The sequence below is a fragment of the Nipponia nippon genome, unplaced genomic scaffold (genome assembly GCF_047370975.1).
Source record: "Nipponia nippon isolate SJK-2023a ecotype South Korea unplaced genomic scaffold, ASM4737097v1 scaffold_11, whole genome shotgun sequence".
In the NCBI taxonomy this organism is placed as follows: Eukaryota; Metazoa; Chordata; class Aves; order Pelecaniformes; family Threskiornithidae; genus Nipponia; species Nipponia nippon.
Window position 1 is genome coordinate 14,619,848 of NW_028262302.1, and position 20,948 is coordinate 14,640,795.

The 20,948-nt window shown below is 44.1% G+C and overlaps 1 protein-coding gene across 14 annotated transcripts in view; it reads left to right on the plus strand.

Annotated features, from left to right (window-relative positions):
- The first annotated feature begins 16,883 nt into the window (after positions 1-16,883).
- The window catches only part of UNC79 (unc-79 subunit of NALCN channel complex), a 116,337-nt gene continuing 112,272 nt past the window's right edge, over positions 16,884-20,948 (plus strand). For 9 of the 14 annotated variants that reach the window (XM_087747573.1, XM_087747575.1, XM_087747576.1 and 6 more), the window contains exon 1: positions 17,328-19,793. In XM_087747573.1, coding sequence (XP_087603699.1) covers positions 19,586-19,793 — 208 coding nt within the window. In that variant the 5' untranslated portion in view covers positions 17,328-19,585. Of the gene's footprint in view, positions 17,025-17,327; positions 19,794-20,948 lie in introns of those variants that run through there. The other 5 variants (XM_087747580.1, XM_087747581.1, XM_087747586.1 and 2 more) reach the window with 2 other exon arrangements.

Below are 20,948 nucleotides of genomic sequence, written 5' to 3' on the forward strand. Positions count from 1 at the left end.
TGAATTTATGTTAAAACACATCTAGATTGTATCTATCCTAGAAACAGACATTAGAATAGTTTCTATTTGCAAATTGGAAAGTGTGTTGTTCTGTATCTGAAGAAGTGGGTAAGAGGAGAATCACCGCCATATCTTCTATATTCTACTATGCTTGTTATTGATCTGCAATTTATGGAAAAACAGAATATTCCTCATATCAGGCACATTTATAACTATGAAGTGTATTTAATTTTACTGAAGGCAGGTTTTTTGTTGTTTCCAAGCAGTAGAAATGGAACTGGTTTTCTTCCAAATATAAAACCTATGGCAAGAAAGTTACAACATTAGAAATTGGCCCTGCTCTAATTTTTCTCATTAAAATAAATTAAAAAAAAAACCCTTCCAAAAAAACAAGGTTATTGTGGTTACTTCTTTTTCAAACTAGATACTTAAGTTTCACCATAGTTCCACTGGTTAAATACCACCATCAGTACAATTGTCCTAAATTTACATTGCTGTAAGACTTCTGTTTTGAATTCCTCTGTATCTTGATGCATCTGTAGTCTTCTACGACAGTGATAGTTCAGAAACTAGTTCACTCCGACTGAAATGTTTTCATCTGTGAAAAAGCAAAAAGACAATCAGAAATAGCCTTTCAAAGATAATATCAAGAGTTTTATTTGTGAAAGTATTACTATAGATAGACCAGAAAAAAAAAAGTGGTTAAAAATTCTCTCTCCAATGATGTCATTGTTCATTACATTTTATCAGGACTGAAAAAACTGTAGATCTGTAGATTAGTGATAAGGAGTCCTGAAGACTAATTTTCAGAGATGTCGCAACGTGTCGTAGTTCGGTATGTAATCTAATAAAGCATTTCCCTTACTGCAGAATAGGCGAGGTGGCTGTAGCATGTTGCGATTTCAAACTAGAATGATGTGATTGTCGTGTGAAACCTGCAGGCCAAAGGAGGAGAGATGGTCTGGAGGGTGTCCGTCTTCCATTCAGCTGGGGACACTGCCTTTTCTGGCTCTTGCATGGGGTTCTCACACAAGCCTGGAGAATCTAGTTGATCTTTCTGTGTCATAATTTCCTGACAGTAAGCAATAGTGACCCTTCCATTCTCTTTAAAATAAAGATTTCCATTTCAGTGTACAAGGAGGGTTAAAAATTCTCTGTGCCGCAGGCTTGGTTTCCTCTGAAACCGAGTACCATGGAAAATACGAACCAGCATTAACCTCCTGCACGCCCACCTCAACTTTTTAAATAAAATAAACAAGCGGTCTCATGCTGAAATAAAACTGCTCAAACAGCCTTACACTGTTATCTACAATTTTCCCCCAGGAGCAGATGAGGGAGACAGTGAACTACAACATCAGAAGGTCGGTGCTGTCACTGCGTACGTTAATTGAAAGTGCTTTGCTCTGGCACTGATGGGGATGTTATAACCTGTATCACTGTAGCAGTGGCTAGAGAACCTGCCCTCGGCTAAGATGTGAGGCAATGGTACTAGCTAATGAACCTACGAGAAGGGATCTCAGTAACTCACAATTAAATGATTCCAGTGGTAGCAGTCTAAAGAGCAAACACTCTTCAAAGCAGAGCTCTGAAAGAGAGAACGAGCAAGGAACCATCCTGTGGGATCAGAAATGTTGGGAAAAATACAGAATGTATTTTTAAGGTAGCAGAGAAGAAGAAAGCTGCTGGATAAACTGTGCCAGGAGAGCTTTGAAATCCTCCTGCTGCCCTGAAGGGACCAATACCAAACCTAGGAACAGCAAAAGGCTTTTCAAATCTAAATTTAATGTGAGAAAACTCCTAGTGTTCAGAAGCAGCATATAAGTAGTGTCTGGAGGGCTGGAAATGCAAGTATAGGTGAAGCTGGAGCAGGCTGAGCATCCCTGTCTTAGTATATGGGTACTAAGAGACATAGAGTGAGGAACAAAAAGGCCAGGGCTGAGCCAAGAACAGCTGAGCCTTTTTGGGGAGAGTTTGACAAATACAGTTCACTGCTGTGTAAAAATACATAGTCTGGCTGTAAATGCCAGGGTGCAGCACTACTGTGACCAGAGGGCTATGGCAATGGGGAAGATTGGCTTGGACTTTGCAGCTGAGTAGCTGGAAGGTTTGCTAGAAGAATAAGATTATGTCTCATTTTCTAGTGAATGTGCAGAAAGCTGGAAAATAATTGCCAAACATGCTAAGATTAACAAGAGCCACCGTTGCTGTTGTAGGACAGTGTTTGATTTCATTTTAATACAAGAATTCATGCTAGTCAGATCTGCGCAAATGATAGCCAGAAGATGACAGGAGAATCTTGGTAGAACTTTATGAAGTTTCTAATTCGTCACAGCTGTAGAGAAAAATAAAGTTCATGTAGAAAGCATGAAATCCAAAAGCTAAATACCTGAAAACAAATAGAAGAACCTGAAAACTGTTATTTTAAAATATCATATATCTAGGACAATGTCTTGGTGTTAGATGGTCTGTCTCAGGAATTTTGGTTGCTTAGGGTTATTTACTGCATGTTTAGCTGCTATTGCCACAGCTGATGAATGCAAAACAGTCTTTTGCTCTCTAGTTACTTTAAACGCCTCTCAAACATACTTATTTCTGGACAAATTCTGTATTTGTTACAGCCAGCTAAGATATTTAGTGAACGAGGAGGATTTACAGGAAAAAAACTTGTTTCTCTTCCTCCATAAAATTGGGCAAGTAAATTTACCAAGATAACAAAACCACAGAACTGGTAAAATACATGCCAGATATGTCTGTTTAATCACTGATCCACTATTGTTTCTTAGCGTAGACCGCTAACTCTTTGCTATTCACACCTTGCTAACATATTCTGCACATTGTCAAAAACCCTCAAGCTGAGGCTCTCACCACGACCACGACGTTGCAGGCTGTCTTGGAAGCGAGCTTGGAGGATGTACTGACGAGAAGCCTAGAAAAGGATGCCACAGTTGTTTGCTTCAGGCTTTTGGTAATTAAAGGCAGAAGAAAGCACAGAAGAAATTAATGAAATGACTGCCAGATGTCTAATTGCTATTGGTGAAAGCTGCCTAGCTATAAACCAGCCCCAGTCTGCAAGCTGAGTTGCTAAATTAGCATGGTGGTGGTCCTGGGCTAATAGCTCCTGAGCTTGGGCTTAGCACTACAGCACCGTAACTCTCCAGCATCCACCCAGCTCTGCAAGCCGAGGAGCGGACACATCCCTCTCTGCGCCTGCCCAGCTACTTCTGTTTTTAAGTAATCTCCTACCAGTAATGCTAACATTTTTCTTCCTTTGTCTGTTACCCTGTCACACATTCTGCTTTGATGCTGGACCCAGGCAGGTGGCTTGACCTTACCTGATCCTCTGTCCCTGCTGTGGCTGGCTGCTCTCCCAGCAGGCTGCTTCACAGCTGCTTTGTACACCTGGATTACCGATGTTTTGGGTGGGATGTGGAGGAAGGAGATATTCTCTGCAGTGGGGGGCAGGGAATTATTTTAGTTGAGGTACTGGTCATTTACTGGTCAGACCATTTTGTGGATGAAAGTGGTAAATGAACTGCAAGTGGGGGTAAATGGGAATTTCAGAGTGTGTAACTGGGGGTGCAAATAATTTGTGTGGAGAGGCATGTGCGTATGAATACAGAGAAAAGAAGACAGCTAAGGCTCTAGTAGATGGGAAGACAGACAGTTTTCTCCATTTTGCCTCACTACCATCAGCAGAGACAGACTCCTCCCATCTGCTGGGCTCAGCAGCATCACTCCGTGAGCCGGTGGGAGGTGGCTGCATCATCCCAAGGTGCTCCTTTCCCAGAGAGCAGGCACATACACACACTCCTCCTGGTGCTGACCCAAGGACAGCAGCTACCCAGTATATTTTGGTTTGTATTGGTGCTTCTTGCACCCGACTTAAAAATGAAGTGACTTGACTGTCAAGCAGAAGGACTCCTTGCCTTCATTGAGAAGAATTAAGCATCCTACAGGCTTTGAGCAACAGAAAATAGCAAAGGACTGGGAAGCTCCTTGCAGCAGTAGTTACTGGCTGGTCAGGGTACCCCAGCCGTGCTCTCCCCTGACTGGGATAAAACCATGGGTCCTGGAGTGCGCCACGGATCCCAACTCTTCCACTTCAGGTCTGCCGGTTGGAGCAGCCACCGCATCCACAGCTCCCCACCTGAGGAAAAAGTGGGACTGGTGGTGAGTTCTGTCTTTGTGCCCTCACTTTTCCTCTCCTCACCCACAGCTTGGCTGTGAGCCCCAGTCTTCTCAGGAAGAGCTTCCTTTTGCTGTTCTTTCCCGTATAGACAATATAGGTTTTCTTCAAGACAACTAGAAGCCAGCCCTCCCCAGGAACTCCCCTCCACTCCTTGCAGAAGTTCATCTCTTCCCACCTCCTAGATGGCAAATTTGTTCCCGAGAGGAAGCGAATGCTCTCACAGCATTCTATAGAGACATGCGTCACAAATTCCCATTTCTCTGGAGTGCTCTTTTAATGAGCGTTGATTATACTCCCCAGCACAACTACTCTAATATATGATTACAGAAGACACATAACTAAACTTTTAGCAGGAACTCTCTCCTCTATTATATCAGCTCCCAGTGTTAGCGAGATACTCAAAGTTCTTGTATATGATTAGTGGTGAGCTGCACCACTGTAACTATTAAGCAAATAATACTGTTTCTATAAAGACTTTATTCATAAAAAGCTTAAGAAATAGGCACAAAATGTACTGACTATGTAGGAAAATGAGAAATTTGCTATTTCTTTTAATGTGTCTTTTATGCTTTTAAATATGGCTGTGCATGGCATGGAGTAAGATAATTTTTTTCCAACTGCCATGGATTACTGGTGCTTCTAGTCCAAACGTGTAAAATAATCCTCTGTGGATTATTTTTCCTTTAGAATCTGTCACGTTTCTGGGTTTATAGCTGCAGAAGTTCTATAATATCACATAATTTGCTTGGCAATAGACTGCTTACCTTGGGAGCATTCCAGTTTGTTTAGCTTTTTTTAACCTTATTTCCTTTAATTTAGGAGACAGTCATTGGATTCTCAGTATTTTCACTTGCACTTCTTGGACCGGCTGGATGGTTCCTGTGCCGCCTTTCAAGCTATAAAAAGAAATAGAAAACATCCCTTCAAAATTAAGATCTGGAGGCTGCAATAAGCTGTAATACTCCTAACTTGGACTCTCCTGAAAGGGAGATCACAGGGGCTTGAGGGCCAGTTTTTAAAACAAAATGATTGAACAATGAGTTCAGGTTTTATGTATGTCACATTGCTTCCATACGGAAAAAAAAAGAAGTCCAGATAGAGAATATGGCTAACTGAAGCTCACACACTGTCATCAGTCCTGCGGGACAGGTCCCAGGTCAGAAAGCTTTTGCAGGTAGTGCAGAACTGGACCCAGATATAAATGGTGTAGTGATGCAAAATAGTGGTAGGTCTACTCCTCCATCTTCTGCTGCAGTTGGACCAGTCTGCATGGACCCATCTGAATCTGTCATCAGGTACCATCAAAACTTTAAACTAAATAAATGGGAGAAAATACAGAAAAAAAAAAGTTATAGTACTTTCATCTATACTCATCAGAGTAAAAAATACAGAATATTAACCTTTTGCGATGCTTAAGTAGTAGTTGTAATGCTTAACTATTAGCAGAATATGATTTATAATTATACAAAAAACCCAAGAGTTTAAGATGATTTTCTTGAAGGTTTATCGTTAACCTTTACATGTGTTCTTTTGATGTGTTCCCCCACCTAATCTACTTTTCCACCAGAATAAATGTTTTTCTGCAGGTCGTGATTGTCAGATATTTCAATTTATTTTCAATTTTTAGATTAAAATTTGTGACATTTGAGAGATTTTCCCGTGGTTGCTATTTGTAATGAATGCTATGATAAATACTTTGAAGTCTAGACTGTATCTGAAATAAGTACAATAAATAATACCTGTTATGCCATGTTATACGTGTTATAAAGGAATGTCTTCTAATGATTTCATGTCTGTCTTCAAAAAATGCAGAATATTAACCTTCTGTGATGCTTAAGTAGTAGTTGTGATACTTAAGTATTAGTAGAACATGATTTGTAATTCCATCAAATCATTTGTAATGCCTAATATCAAAACAGATTCTGAAAGCAGGGCTGTGAATGTGTAAAAGTGTGTGTTCTTGCTGTACTTCTAAAGTATGATTTTCAAATAAATTGTCTGAGTTCCCTTCAGTCTTTTAACCACAACCGAAGTTTTCAGAGTGAGAACGGAGGCACTCTGATCCTTTCAAGAAAGTGGTATTGGTTTATTTTTTCCAAAAAACTATAGCTTTGTCACTGAATTGAACAGCCTGATCTGAAAGCCCGGTTACATATGTGGAAAGTTTCCCACAGATTTTGAGGAGTTTTGGATAAGCGCCTACATTCCTGGTATCCAGAGAACAACCCATGCCAGTAACTGAAAGGTAGCTGGGCAAATACTCTGTGAAACTCTGCTCCTGCACACCGTGAGCACATCCGCTGAAATCAATAAGGCTATTTTGCAGAATCTTTTGTAAAAAACGGGTTTGAACATTTCAGTGTGCCTGCTTGTCCTGCATCTGATTTCGTCATCCATCTCTCACCTAGTAATAACTAAATAAATCAGTAAGATATGACATTTCAGTCATTGTACTTGTCCTCTTAAATTATGGCAACGAATAATAAGATGGCCTGGTTATAATGCGTACTCGGGGTATATGAGTGAAGCACTGAGAAATGTACTCGATGAAATGCAGTAAAAAAGTCATCTGGTGTTTAATATCTGGCAATATGGATATATAGGGATGTTTATATTGAAGCAGGGATAATTTTTAGAAACTACTTACCTAAAGGACTATTTAAAATGTAAATGTTTTTCATAAATACTTTTTTTTTTCAGATTTCCAGTCCACTTGAAGCATTTCTTCCTAAAAGTAATATGGATTACATTTTACAGGTGTTTTAAAATACTGTTGTTTTCACGTACCTCTCTTTACTGATGGATTGCAAATGGATCTTTAATCCTGAGACTGGAAGCTCTGGGGAATGTGGTGCACAGAAAACCAAGATGTAAAGGAGGGAAGCCAGGTCATTGCAGGCACCTTTATTGCTGTTAGTGTGATATGAGTGAGCCAATAAGCTTTACCAAGTGCAAGAGTTTTTATTTTCTGGCCTAATCCAGGCAGAGTTCAGGCAGGGCTGGGCTGATAAATGCAGCCAGTGGTGCCTGGGGCCCCAGCTCCACCAGCTGGTTTTTCTCAGGCTTCCTGCAGTTCCTGGAGCCATTTGGTCAAAATGGTTGGCGAGTTCTGCATTTCAGCAGCAACGACCCTACTTGCAGCCCGATGGGGACCACAGTGCCAGGGCTCCCTGTTAGCTCAGGGCTCCCCGAGCGGTGCTGAGCTTTGCGTGCAGGCATCAGCGGAGCCCTTTGCAAAGAGAGGCAAGAGCCACCCTCCTGTAATTCTACAGATGGGGAATACCAAACATGAAGCGCCTGCCTGCAATCAGCCAGGAGGCTAGGAGGAGGTGGAAACAGACTGTTGGAGGAAGGTTCTCTGCTGTGTTTCTCATTGTATATCTACATCAATGGTTTGCATTCCTTGCAGGTGTGCCAAAGCTGGCTTTAAGCTGGCTACAGGTAGCAGCACAGGTAACACATATATGCTTAAGTGCCAGTGGCTGAAGCTTGTCCTTCCATAGTAACATAAGTAACAGCCATTCCAGCTAAGGCAAAAGGGCTTGTATTGAATTAAACTTTGGAGTATTTACATGGTTTGTGATTAATAGTTACGTGCCGCAGTACCTATTTATGTTAAAATACTCATTATAGCTCTGAGTATGTAGAAGGAGAAGTGGCCATGGTGCCTTTCAGCCACTATATTGCCTCTTCTCAAGAGTGGATGCTCTGGTTGAGCTCACAATTTAAGAGACCTAGTAGTATTCAGCTTATGACCCATACACACATTGGGTCTGCAAAAAGTAGCTGGGGAATACTAACCAACTGTCAGTAGGCTTAAATTTGCTACAGATAGGGCAACACATCCACTTGACAATTTCTAAGGGTCTGCAGATGAGAAAAATATCAACATTCCTGTGTAAAGTGCAGCAGCTTTCCTACAGGCTGCTCTAAGGGTGCCCTGGTTCTGTCAATTTAGTTCACTTTGTGTTTCACACCAAGGATCTAGCCTCTGATAGTCCACACTGGAGTTCATCTTACATAGCTCCTGGACTCCTAGGTGGAGCAAACCAATTTGGAGGAGAGACTAGCTAGCTTACTGGCTGCTAGGAAGGTAGCCTTCAAGCACGTGAGCAAGGTCAGTCAACTTTAGTTGTTACTGAGCCAGGACCTGCGGCCCGGCATGGGTGACAAACATGGTACACACGCAGTAAAATGCCAAGGACCTTAGCACTGTTGCATGTCGTGTGCTTTTTCCTCACCTCTTTCATGGAAAATCTCATGCCTTCTTTTGCTCTCTGTGACTGTTTTTGCACAGCAGAGGCCTTTCCCAAACATTTTTACTTCAGTGTAGAAATATTAAAGCAAAATAAAAATTTATTGTCTTCCATGTTCATGTCTTAGCCTTTGAGACATGACAGGTTTAAGAAGGCAGTTTTTTGACACTTGTCATTCTAATTCCTAAAGCATTACTAACACTACAATGTGCTTTTACTTTAGCTATGTAGGTAGTTGGTATAGTCAATTCTGCACAAGTCTGAGATTAAAGGTAACAAAAACATTCAGGTTATTGGGGGGAGTTCTAATTCAGCCAGGGTGATGCTAATTTTCACAAACATGGCATGGTAGCTGTCACAAATACTGTGCTTCTTCGACCTAGTAAAGTCAGTCTCTGATTTTATAATAGTCCTAGTACATGCTCATCAGGTTTGTGCTAGTTCTGTATGCAGGTCACCATTTATTTCTCAAAACTCCACTGCTATGGCAACAAATTAAGTATTTTGTTCACTTAGAGGCTAATGAGATTAGAAGAGAAATTGAGGGCATTTATCAGAGGTTTTTTTTTTACAGTGACAGATACTGACAAATGTAATAATAAGGCTAACATCTACAGAGTTAATTGAAGTAATTGTCAGAATAAGAAGAAAATTACAGATTTGTAAATACAACCAAATAACTACTGTATTTCCTAATGATGTTTTTTTTCCCCTAAAATCTTAATTATTCTAAATTGGGGAAGAAAAGAATAAATATTAACATCACAAGCTGGCTACTCTGTTGGGATCACAGTACTAGCAATGAGACTCAGAGCTCTTTACTGCTCAGTCTCTCACTTTAAATCAAACCAAGCCAGTGATGACTGAAATGCATTTGTCACATGCCAGATGGCATAACTGATATGGGTTGGTGGCTTCAGCCAAACTTCTGAGCACATCATAATCTCTTCTGCCATGACTGCCAACATCTATTATTCTATTCTATTCTGTTCTGTTCTGTTCTGTTCTGTTCTAATTCTGTTCCATTGCATTCTATCCTATTCTATTCTCTACCCTATCCTAATTTCTATCCTATCCTAATTTCTATCCTACTGTACTCTCCACCTTCCTCCTCAGAACAGCTACATTCCTGTCCTCCCACAGCAGGAGGTCTTGTTGATTTTTTTTCTGTACATACTGCTGTATGATAGTAACACCAAAGGCAAGTTAGGAAGTTTTCCTTGCATTTTTGTCTCAGCACAGACTGGATATTCTTCTCCTGGGAAGAAATTCTTTTCCTGCAGACTATCAGCACAAGACTAAAAAGCTGTCAGTAATACTGTGTTACTTTTGTGCATAGACATGATTTTCTGTGAGCAAGAAGAGGTGCTTTTCCTGTTCACTGTCTCTTAGCTGATGCTGCTTAACCCAGGTGTCTGAGCCCTGAGGAACAGCTCCAGAAATCATCCTGTGTCAACCAGAATACATGCTGTAGCATATCTGAGTGGAGCCTAATGGTTCAGTTTAATCCCAGATAGACATTTTCCTCAAGCGATTATCTATTTGACCATCATTCATGAGGATTAATGCTTATAGAGAGCAAAGATTTAGGGACAAATTAAACTTAATGGGGTCTAACTATTGCTGTCAAATGCACATGTCTGAGCCTGAGGGACTCTATCTGCTGTTTGAATCTGACAGGGAGGAGATCAGTCCTTACGTAGGTCCTGTTCAGGGGCTCCAGTCCCGTACCAAGCACCTCGCATCTGCGTTAGGTTAGCCTGGGGGTAGCGGTAGATACCCAGAGAGCAACATGTGGATTGAAAAGTCCTGAGTGCCAGAGAAGCTCGCCCTCTCCTGCCGCTGGTCCAGTTGACTTGTTATGTTTGGCTTTTCTTCTGGGATTACCGCTGGCTCATCAGTCAGACTCTACTCTCCCTTGCCTCCTTCATATCATGGCAGAGCCTTCAATTCAGATAAGCCTGTAGTGATTAAAGCAAGAGTTTGAGACATTCCAAGCATTTTCCCAGTTCTGCTGTGGGGTTAAAATTCCTATCACAATGCAGTTAATGATAAGCTCCTGCCAGAAATTGTGAGCAAGTTTCAAAAAAGCGAGACATTAGCTTAAAATAAAATAAGTTGAAAGTTGGCTGGGTTTTAGTTGTTTTACTTTTTTTTTTTTTTAAACTTACAAAGCATTTAGGTCCTTGCCTCTCATTCAGACATTGAAATCTTCATTTATTTCAAACATTGTTTAGATTGCATTTGAGTCTCTGAATGTGTCAGGCACGAACTAACTTTTATTTAAAATTCAAATACAGACTCATGTAATTACCTGACTGTGGAAGCTGAGCCTTTAAGGAAAACACCATGAGAATGTATCAAGAGTTGGTAACAGTGAACATCTTTGTGTACAAACATGTACATATATACCTGTAAACAGATACATGGGCAGAAAAATTTTTTATGTATGCATATATTCACTTTAATTTATGAACAATGTAAGAAATTTTCTGTACATGATTCAAGGCAGGAGAGCTTAGGATTTTGTATTTTTCAGAAAGGATTACCTTTCTAAAAGTAGATTTGTTAATGCTTGGGGATTAAAAACAAATAAACAATATTAGACTTTGTGTCTCTGTTCTGAGCTGAATACTTGAAAACGTAATTCAAGGTGACAACAGTCACATGAATAGTGAGTGAGTCTGGGTGACTTCTTTTCTTCTTACAGTATATTTCATTAATTTATTCTTAAATTATGTTGTAATTGCAATTCACACTGTTATGGCAGACAAAGTTTAGTTAAAAACCAGCACAAAGCACACAGTATGCTCCCCATCCCTTCCAAACCTTATCTACCTTACCCTGCAAAACCCACAGCAAAAGGAAATACGAGAATTCTGTCTATTCAGTCAGTGAAATAGAGAATGTGGTTTATAATGAATTCCTCTGTAAGAGGTAGGTATATTTTGTAGCTCTCTTGAATATGCTTTTTCACCTTAATATCCAGATATCCAGCTGACTGATTTTCCAGGATCACCTCCTTCAAGCAGTAGAATGGTCTCTCCCAACATGGCGGAAGTCAAGCACAGGTCACAGGAGGCTTGCATGGATGAACAAAGTGTTCCTGACAAAAGTCAGACATAAAAAGGAAGTGTACAAGAGGTGAAAGCAGGAGCAGGTGACCTATGAGGAACATAGAAACACTGGCGGAGTGTGCAGGGATGGGGTTAGGAAAATCAAGGCCTGCCGGGAATTGAATCTGTTGAGGGAACATGAAAAGCAATGAGAAGGGATTCTACAGGGACATCAGCAGCAAAAGGAAGGCTCGGGAAAATGTGGGTCCGTTGCTGAATGGGGCAGGGGACCTGCTGATGAAGGACATGAAAAAGGCTGAAGTACTCAATGTCTTCTTTACTTTGGTCTTTTCTGGTAGGACCCGCCTTCAGCCAGGCTCCTGAGGCCAGTGGGAGATCGTGGAACAAGGAAGACTTACCTGTCAGTAGAGGACGATCAGGTACGGGAACATTTAAACAAACCAGACGTACACAAGTCCATGGGACATGATAGGACGCACACACAAGTGCTGAGGGAGTTCGGCAATGTCATTGTAAGACTGCTTTTGATTATTTTTAAAAGTCCAAGGCAACTGGGAGACAGTCCTGAGAAACAGAAGAAAGCAAATGTCACTCCTGTTTTCAAGAAGCACAAGCAGGAGGATCCAGGAAACTATAGCCCAGTCAGCCTCACCTTGATCCCTGGGAAGATGATGGAGCAAATAATCCTGGAAACCAATTCCAAACACATTAAGGACAAGAAGGTGTGTTGTAGAAGTCACTTTTTAGCTCAGATAAGAATCCAAAGACCTGTTGAAGCCTTAGACTGCAAGCTGTGAACTTTCACCTAGGTACGCTGACTGTGTGTTGAAGTCTTCCTTAGCCACATGAAGGAAGGCCCTGAAACCGGTGCAACTCAGGAAGAAGATAAGGAAGATAAGGGAGCCGAAACCATCGGCAGAAGCTGCAACTATTCAAGATAAGAAAAGGAATGTCCTGCCTGGAGACTGGGAAAGGATCCAATGAGGAACAAGAAGACCCCAGACCCAAATATTACTATTGGACCAAACCGTCGTGTGAGGGGAGGGGAACTTAGACTGTAAGGGTATAATTGCCCAGGGATTTCTTTGCTTGGGGTCCCTCTTCGGAGGCACCCAGCTCGAGCTGCTTTTTCACCACTGTACCTCTCAACAAATTCCCCTGGCGCACATCATGTCGGAGACTCTGCTTTGGGGAAACCTAGGGTCGAGCCTGAGGGGAGAGGAAGCGCCCGAGGGTGAGCACGTGTGTGTGTGAGAGTGAGGAGCCAAAAAGGGGCGCGCGTCAGCTCAGTGGAGCTGCCCACTGCGAAGGGACCCCGGTCTGAGCAGTGAAAGTCTGGGGTGGTGTGTGCGCGCGACTCCCTCAATGGTGTGTGAATGCTCGGGCGGCTGCTGCTCCTTTAAGAGGTGATTGGGAGTAGTGGTGTGGATTTACAAAGGGAAAATCATGCCTGACCAACCTGATAGCCTTCTATGACAAAAAGACTAATTTGGTGGATGAGGGGAGAGCAGTAGATGTTTATCTTCACTTTAGCAAGACTTTCATCACTGTTTCCCATAACATCAGCTTTAACAAGCTGATGAAGTATGGACTAGATAAGTTGACAATGATGTGAATTGAGAAGTGGCCAAACAAACTGCCAGGCTCAAAGGGTTGTGATCAGTGGCACAAAGTCCAGCTGGAAACCAGTCGCTAATGCTGTACTGCAGGGGTCAATACTGGGGCCAGTACTGTTCCACATCTTTGTCAGTGACCCGGATGATGGGAGACCCTCTGCAAATATGCAGATGGTACAAAACTGGGAGGAGCGGTGGATACACTAGATGGTTGTGCCGCTGTTCAGATGGATCTTGAGAGGTGAGAGAAATGGGCCAACAGGAATCTCGTGAAGTTCAACAGATGAAAATTCAAGTCCTGCACCTCAGGAGGAATAACCTAAGCACCAGTACAGGTTATGGGCTGAACAGCTGGAAAGCAGCTCTGCAGAGAAGGACCTGGGGTCCTGGCAGACACCAAGTTGACTGTGAGTCAGCAACGAGCCTTTGTAGCAAAAAGGCCAACAGGATCCTGGGCTGCATTAGGAAGAGGATGACCAGCTGGTGAAGGGAGGTCATTATTTCCCTCTACCCAGCACTGGTGGGATCCCATCTGGAGTGCTGTGTCTTGTTCTGGGCTCACCAGTACAAGAAAGATACAGACATATGGGAGTGAGTTAAGGGAAGGGCTAGATGATGAAGAGACTGGAGTATCTGTCATATGAGGAGAGGCTGAGAGAGCTGAGATTGTTTAGCCTCAGCAAGAAAAGGCCTGGGGGGGTGCCTCTTGTCAATGTGTATAAACACCTGAGGGGAGGGAGTAAGAAGAGGGAGCCACACTTTTCTCAGTGGCACTCAGTGACGGGACAGAGGCAATGGGCACAAACTGAAATACAGGAAATTCCACTTAAACATAAGAAAAAACTTTTCTACTGTGAGGATGGTCAAACCTTGGAACAGGTTGCTTAGAGAGGTTGTGGGGTCTCCATCCTTGCAGATATTCAAAACCTGACTGGACATGGCCCTGAGCAATCTGCTCTAGTTGACCTTGCTTTGAGCAGGGAAGTTGGAGTAGACAAGCTCCAGAGGTTCCTTCCAACCTCAGTGATTCTATGATTCTGTGAAGTTTCCACTCATGAACTCAGAAAAGTACCATTTGTTCTTTTTGGTTTTCATCAGTTGGTATGTAAGTTTTCCATTCCCCACTCATTTCTTGTTAAAAATATGTTCTTGCATTAATGACTTCTGGACTTTCAGATGCCTGTAGCTTTTATGTGTTCTCTTAACTGAGTGCATGCAGAGGTAAAAAGCATATGGACATAAACCTTAGCCGCTTAAATATGTTTCCAGTGGAGCACTGTACCCATTTTATTTGGCGAATTCATGAGGCTCTTGCTGAGAAATGGTGACTTCTATTCAGCACAGAGACTTGAGAAATTAATCCCAGAGTGCCATGTTCCTGTATTTGCTCCTTTATGACATTTGTTCACAATTTAAAGCACGAGCCTCTGTACTTGTATTAACAAACTCGGCAAATCTATCTGATTGTTTGACCAAATAACAGATGACTTGTATCAGGATTTATTTGGGGTTCAGGCATTGTTCAGGCATGCAGAAGGATTCATAATCAATAAATTGCTTTCTATATACCTGAATTACATGCTGAACTGCATAGGACCTTGTTCAGTAAATGCAGGCATAGCTGCAATTTTCAAGCACTTAAACCAAAGAAGAAATTTTACCTGAGAAATGAAATTCATATTTTCCCAGTGTATTCCTGCTTTATCAACCTGAGTGTTTTTAGTAGACTCACCACTGCAATATGTGAGCACTTGGTATATTTTAAAGGATACCTATGGGAGCTCAGTTCCTCTCAGTGCACAGTTCCCTAGTGTTCTGTAATGAGCAATAAAGCAGTTCAGACTGATTTGTTGCATCAACAGACAGAAATTCAAGATAAAGACGAGACCTGCCTTCAACAGCTTATTTCAGTGAGGTCTGAAAGCCATTTGTCTGTATTTTTGTCACTTATGTTCTATGTTGTGAGACCTAGGGTTGGGGGAAGTGGGGCTTGTAGCACCACATGACATCCCTGGGCACTTCATTAAATTAAATAAATAGAAAAACTCTCACTGACTTCCGTAGGATCGGATAGCACATGTCAGTTTCTAATAAAAGAATAAACTTAAATGTTTACTCTTAAATGTTTAAATGTAAAAGAGTAAACTTAAATGTTCAGGCAGCAACCTACGGGATCTTGCAGCGAGCCCAACAGGAAGAAGGAGCAAATCACATATGGGAATGGGGCAGTGCTCTTTGCTTTTGTGAAGTACTGCTCAAGGAAATGGAGGCGACTCCTCTCCCAGTTAACTCATGCCTTTCAGTTGCTGATCAGTCCCACTATAGTAATTTCAGCTTGTTCTGCTAGCCAGTGGTAGTGGTTTAAGTTGGCTCCTCTCTCTCTTTGGGGCTGGCAAGCAGTGTGGAAAGAACTATTGCCTCAAGGAAATGCATTAAGAGCTCTATTTTGGACCTAATTAAGTGGTGTTGGAGAAACATTGCGCATTCAGTATTTTTAGAAGATTGCTTTGAGAGAAAAAGCCAACCTGTTAAATGCCAGTGAACAGCATCTGCCCCGTCACCGCAGTTCCCCGCATGGAATGTGCATCATCCCCAAATCAGGGCAGCAGTAATTTGGATGCACTACCTTGCATGATGAATAATAAACCATACCTATTTTCCTCCACCTCCACAGCACGGCTGTCTCTGGCTGCCGCAGGCCTACTCATCTAACGCAGCCCAGCCTTTTGAGGAGAGTGTGTTGCAACTGGCTTTTTATCTATAAACATCAAGGCTCCCATGCCCTGGCTGATGAAATACTACTGCTTCCACATACCATTCTCAGAAGCGTGAGGATGTGAAAACCCATTGTGGAAAGTTTCAGAGAAGAGACTCATAGCTAGCTGTTCATTTCTGAGACCTGGTAAGGCCAGGGCAGGATGCTGGGGAAGCTGGCAGGGCACATAGTGGTGAAACAATTTCTCTTGGAGAAAATGAATAGCGACTTAAATTATGTTTTTATTACTGTACTCCCACCACGACTGGTCTTTCCATCCCGCTTTTGTCCGACGGCGCCTGGGGCAGTAACCATAGCTGGGAACTGGTGACAGAGAGGGGACGTTAGGGCTGGGCTCAGCCCTCCGCTCCCCGGGGAAGGGCAGGTAAGGGCAGGCCCATCCCGGAGGCGCTTGGCACACCACAGCAACAAGCGCGGATACTCGGCCCGAGGCACCTGGCTGAGGTGCACAGCGGGAGCCCAGGGGGCCGAGGGGAGAAGCAGTGAAAGAAACAACATTCCTGTTTCAAGCAAAGAATAGAACGGAGTGTACAGACACAGCCCACGAACAGCCCCTGACAGGACTGCCACCATCGCTGACCCAGCTCAGTGCTCCCCCTCTCGCAAACCCCTGCAGCGGCAGGGCGGCGGCCGGGGCCGCGCACCGCCGGCCCCCTCGGCAGCCCCAAACACCCTCGAAGCCCCGGGCGGCACCGCCGGGGGCCGGGGCGGGGCGGGGGGAGGCCGTCAAAATCTTCCGGCCCGGTAGCTGCCGGCCCAGCGCTGCGGCAAGCGCGGTGCTTCAGCGGGATAACGTCCCGGCCTGGGGCGGGTGCTTCAGGGCTGCCGGGGGCGGGCGGGCGAGCGGGCCTGCCGCCGCCGCCGCCTTATCCCTTGGGAGGCCGCCCCCGCTCCGCAGCCGGCCCTGGGCGCCAGACGCGCTTTCCCTTTAAGAGTCCGTTCCCGCCCAGCCCCGCCCGCCCGCCGCTCCCCGGCCCGCAGCCCTGCGGCAGCGGCACCGGCGCTGAGGCGAAGCGGTCGCCGTCGCCTTCACCGCGGCCGGGGGCAGGCGCTCGGCGGCGGCTGAGGGGCAGAGCGTGGGCGGCAGCATGTCCACCAAGGCGGAGCAGTGTGAGTGGCGGGGCCGGGCGCCGCGGGCCGGGGCCTGTCCGAGGGGAGCGGGGGGCGGGCGGCCGGAGGCGCCTTCCCGCCGATGGCGCTGCCTGGCTGCCGGCTGTCAGTCGCCCCGGCGGGGTAGCGCCGGCCGGCCTCCCGGCGTTGTGTGGCGTCCGCATAGCAGCTAGTGCAAGCGGAGGGGGGGCTGCCCGCATTCTGGCTCTTTCTGTCTCAGCCGCCGCCGAGCGCTTGGCGGCGGCGGCCCTCGGGGCACCTCCCGCCTCGGGGCCGTCTCCCGCTGGCGCGGTGGCCCTTCTGGAGAGGCGGCGTGCTTGTGCAAAGGCGGCGCCGGGGCCCTGAGGGGATGAAATGAGGGATCAGGGCATGTGAGTTAAGACGGAGACCGCCGGCTTGGCCCTCGCCCCCCCGGCGTGAGGGTCCAGCCTGCCTCGTCTGCCGGTGCTGTGCCCTGTCGCACAGGAGGTACCCACCTGAGAGCTGGAGATCCGACTGTAGAGACCAGAGGTGACCCATGCGTTGCCATCTTGAAGGTGGTCTTGCTGTGAGATAAAGAAGGGAGGTGTGCTGCCATTCTTGCCCATGCTGCTCACCTTTTGAGTGAAGGTAGGCTGGGCGTTACTGTCTTGCCTACACGCTGCCTGCCACAGCCCGCAGAGGCTCCCAGCAGGAGCCCCCAGGCGCTGACACCCCTGCCCGGGGCCTAGCCTGCCTCCTCGCAGCCACCGGCGTTTTAACCGCCACGTCGGCTGGATCGGATCGGAGCAAGATCAGATGACATGGTGGTTGGGACGTCAGCGGCTGGGCCATGCTAGTGTTCCCCACTGTTGTCACTGCTGATAACAACTGCTGTGTCTGCAAGAGCCCAGGTGGGAGGCTAGAAGAAAATTACCAAGGTCGTGGAGCTTGTCGCCCATATCAAAGCTGCTTTTTTTCCTGATACAGTGTCATGGTTGTGAGCCAGGCAGTCTGTGACCAGTAGATTGGATTGATGTTTGTTATGATGACATGATGTGATCTGACACTTCATGTGCTGAGACTTGCTGTCTCTTTCCTCCAGGTCACTGGGAAGGATCCTTGTATTTATATATGCCTGTGCTGAACTGATCTAATGAAAATAATACTTGTATTTTTTTCCTTTAGGGTTTACTGCTTATTTACAGTGATGGATGATGTTGCTATTAAAGTATTATGTGGATACTAATTTATTGCTGTAGGGATGCACTTCTGGCCTCATAGAGACACAATGTTCTGACTGTGCAGCAGCCCTGAAGTGTGCAATGTTCGGATCTGTACTGTTCTGTTCTTTCTGCCTTCCCCACCCCCCACCTGAGTTCTGTAATTGTTTCTTCTTTCTTGTGATACTTATACATTGATTATGCTTCTTTCACACTGGCGCCTAGAAGAATTTCTGCAGCCTTTTGTCCCAACACTGCCTTTGGCATTTTCTTCCTTTTCTAGTCTGCCTTCTCTGTTCCTCCATTCTTAATGCTTTTGGTCTGCTCTGTTTGAGCTTCTCTTTCATATTTTCTCCTTGGCTGTTTTTTCTTTTCATCCTTTTGTACTGTTCAAGACACTGCATCTTGCCCTGCCATGTCCCCGTTGCTCTCTATTTTGAGATTTACTTGGGGCCCGTGTTTCCGATCTTTCCTCCTCCTAATGTTCTTTTTCGTGATGCTCCGGGTAGAGTATTTGGTTAACGGATATATCCTGTGTGTTCTAACCTACTGAATGTATTTGGTTTACCACGGTTGTTCCGACTAGTTCTTATGGCATTACCAAATGTCTTTGTCTTTACATAACTTTAAGATTTCCTCACCTGCAATTTTTGACAAATGGTGATGGACTCCGACAAGAATTACACTGATGTGCATACATCACTATCAGGCAAACCTTCAAACCCCAACTGTTGCTGTTGTTGCTTCTGCCCTCATTGACTGACAGGCAAGAACCAGAATGTCTTGGGAAGGAGTCAAGTCACAAGTCATAATGAATCCCAATTTACCAAGAACAGCAGCAAAACACTACAAATGAGGAAACAGACTGATCAGAACAGAAGAGGCACTGGTCTAAACATGATTCTGTGGCCACCCCACAGCTCTTTGACAGGTTGTATGAACAACAGGTAAAATGGTGGCAATCTGGGAAATCGTCTTGAGAAGCCTCCCTTTTTTGTGACCGCATGCATCTCGTATCTCATACCAGCAGTATTGACAGTGACTTTCATCATTTGACTCATCATGGCGTGCCTGATGTGTTCTATTGTATTCAAAGAAAATGAGTTCTTTTTCACCTTAAATAGCAGTAACTGTTGTTTAGTTGTGGTAAGTAATGTCTTGGGAATGCCTGATGCCCACTCTGTTCTTCTCCAGGACAGTGGAGAAACCAAGACCATCTTTAAAGACTAAATGGTTTTACTCTTGATTCAGTCAATGCTTACAAGGGGGTTAGGGAGTTTAGTTAGGCCTGTGTAGATCCCAGAGAGGTAACCAGTAAAGCACTGTGGAATAACTTTTTTCTTTTTTTTCTTTTTTAAATTTGTTTTATGTGATGACCCTATGACAATGGCTAAGTACTTCTGCAGAGTGACATCACTTTTTGAAATGTATCTCTGGGTGCTCAGAAGCTCAGAAAATTGGGTCATTCACACACTTCTGTATCTTGAAAGCTGGCGAAGTTTTGCACTAGGGCTTTCCTTCAGAAGGTTCTTTGTGTTCTCGGAGGCTGTGCTGAAATTGTCGGTGTTCTGGGAAACAGAACTGAAAGGTGAGGTTAAAACCTTTAGCCTAAAGGTAATGTTACTATTTAGGCTTTCTAAATAAGTTTTCTGATTTGGTATTTTGCTAATACAACTGCGTGACAATGCTGATTAACAGAAATAAATAGATCTTAAAAAAAAAAGTGATTCTAGATATCCTGTACCCTTTATTGAAAGCAAGTAGTGTAGAGAGGCAGACAGTTCTCTGAAATACATCTAGACCTGAATTCTGACATCATCTTTGGCATTTTGTTAATCCATTTCACTTACAGATATCTGACAGCAAGCCATGGCAGCCACAGTAAACTATGCATCTTGCTGTGAACTGTTCTTTGTTGACTACTGTGAAATGTGGTCTGTTTTCTTTGCAAATATGCCTGGCTTTATACTCTTTTTTTTTTTTTTTTTTTTTTTTTTTCCCCCCCCCAGCAAGAGAAAGTAGCGTCACAAAATACATTTATGAAGTAATTCTTTTCTTAATCTACCCTAATCTAGATTAGTTTTTATAGGGGTCTTCATGACAGTAAAAAAACCCGACCAAACAAAAAGTGTCTATCTTTAAATAATCTGGTAAACTGACCTGCAAATCTGGGACTGAAACTGAGGTAGTGGGCAGAAAGAATGAGGTGTGGGACGAGGAGAGCAAAACAGGTTTTGGTCTTGGACTGCTAAAATAAACTTCTGTAACCTGGAGTGGAACACATCATGACCAAATGTTACTACCCTGGTGGTTTTTGGGGGTGTGTAGGAAGCTAGTTACGGCTGGTCTCACAGAGACAGGGACAGCCTACTGCAGAGCACTGTTCATATGCCACGGGCCTATGTGGTGATCTGAAAGGCTCCGATCTTGCTCCTAGCTATATTGAGGCAATCTGAGTCCACGGGACAGAACTTCTGTTTTCACTTCTTTGGGGGGAAGAAAAGTAGTGCTTGATTTTAATTATCCATTAACGTCACCTTAAAATAAATTTGTGAAGTAAAACACTTAAAAGTGAGGAAATACAATTAAAGTTGCTTCTGCATCGTTAGTTTATTACTTTTGCATATGCATTATGACAGTGTCCCTAATTGCGTTTTTACTCCCTGTTTTCCCATAGATTTCAGCCCTATCCAGTCCTATGATGGGCTTTCTCCCTGTGATGAAGCAGGGTAATATCGTGAGG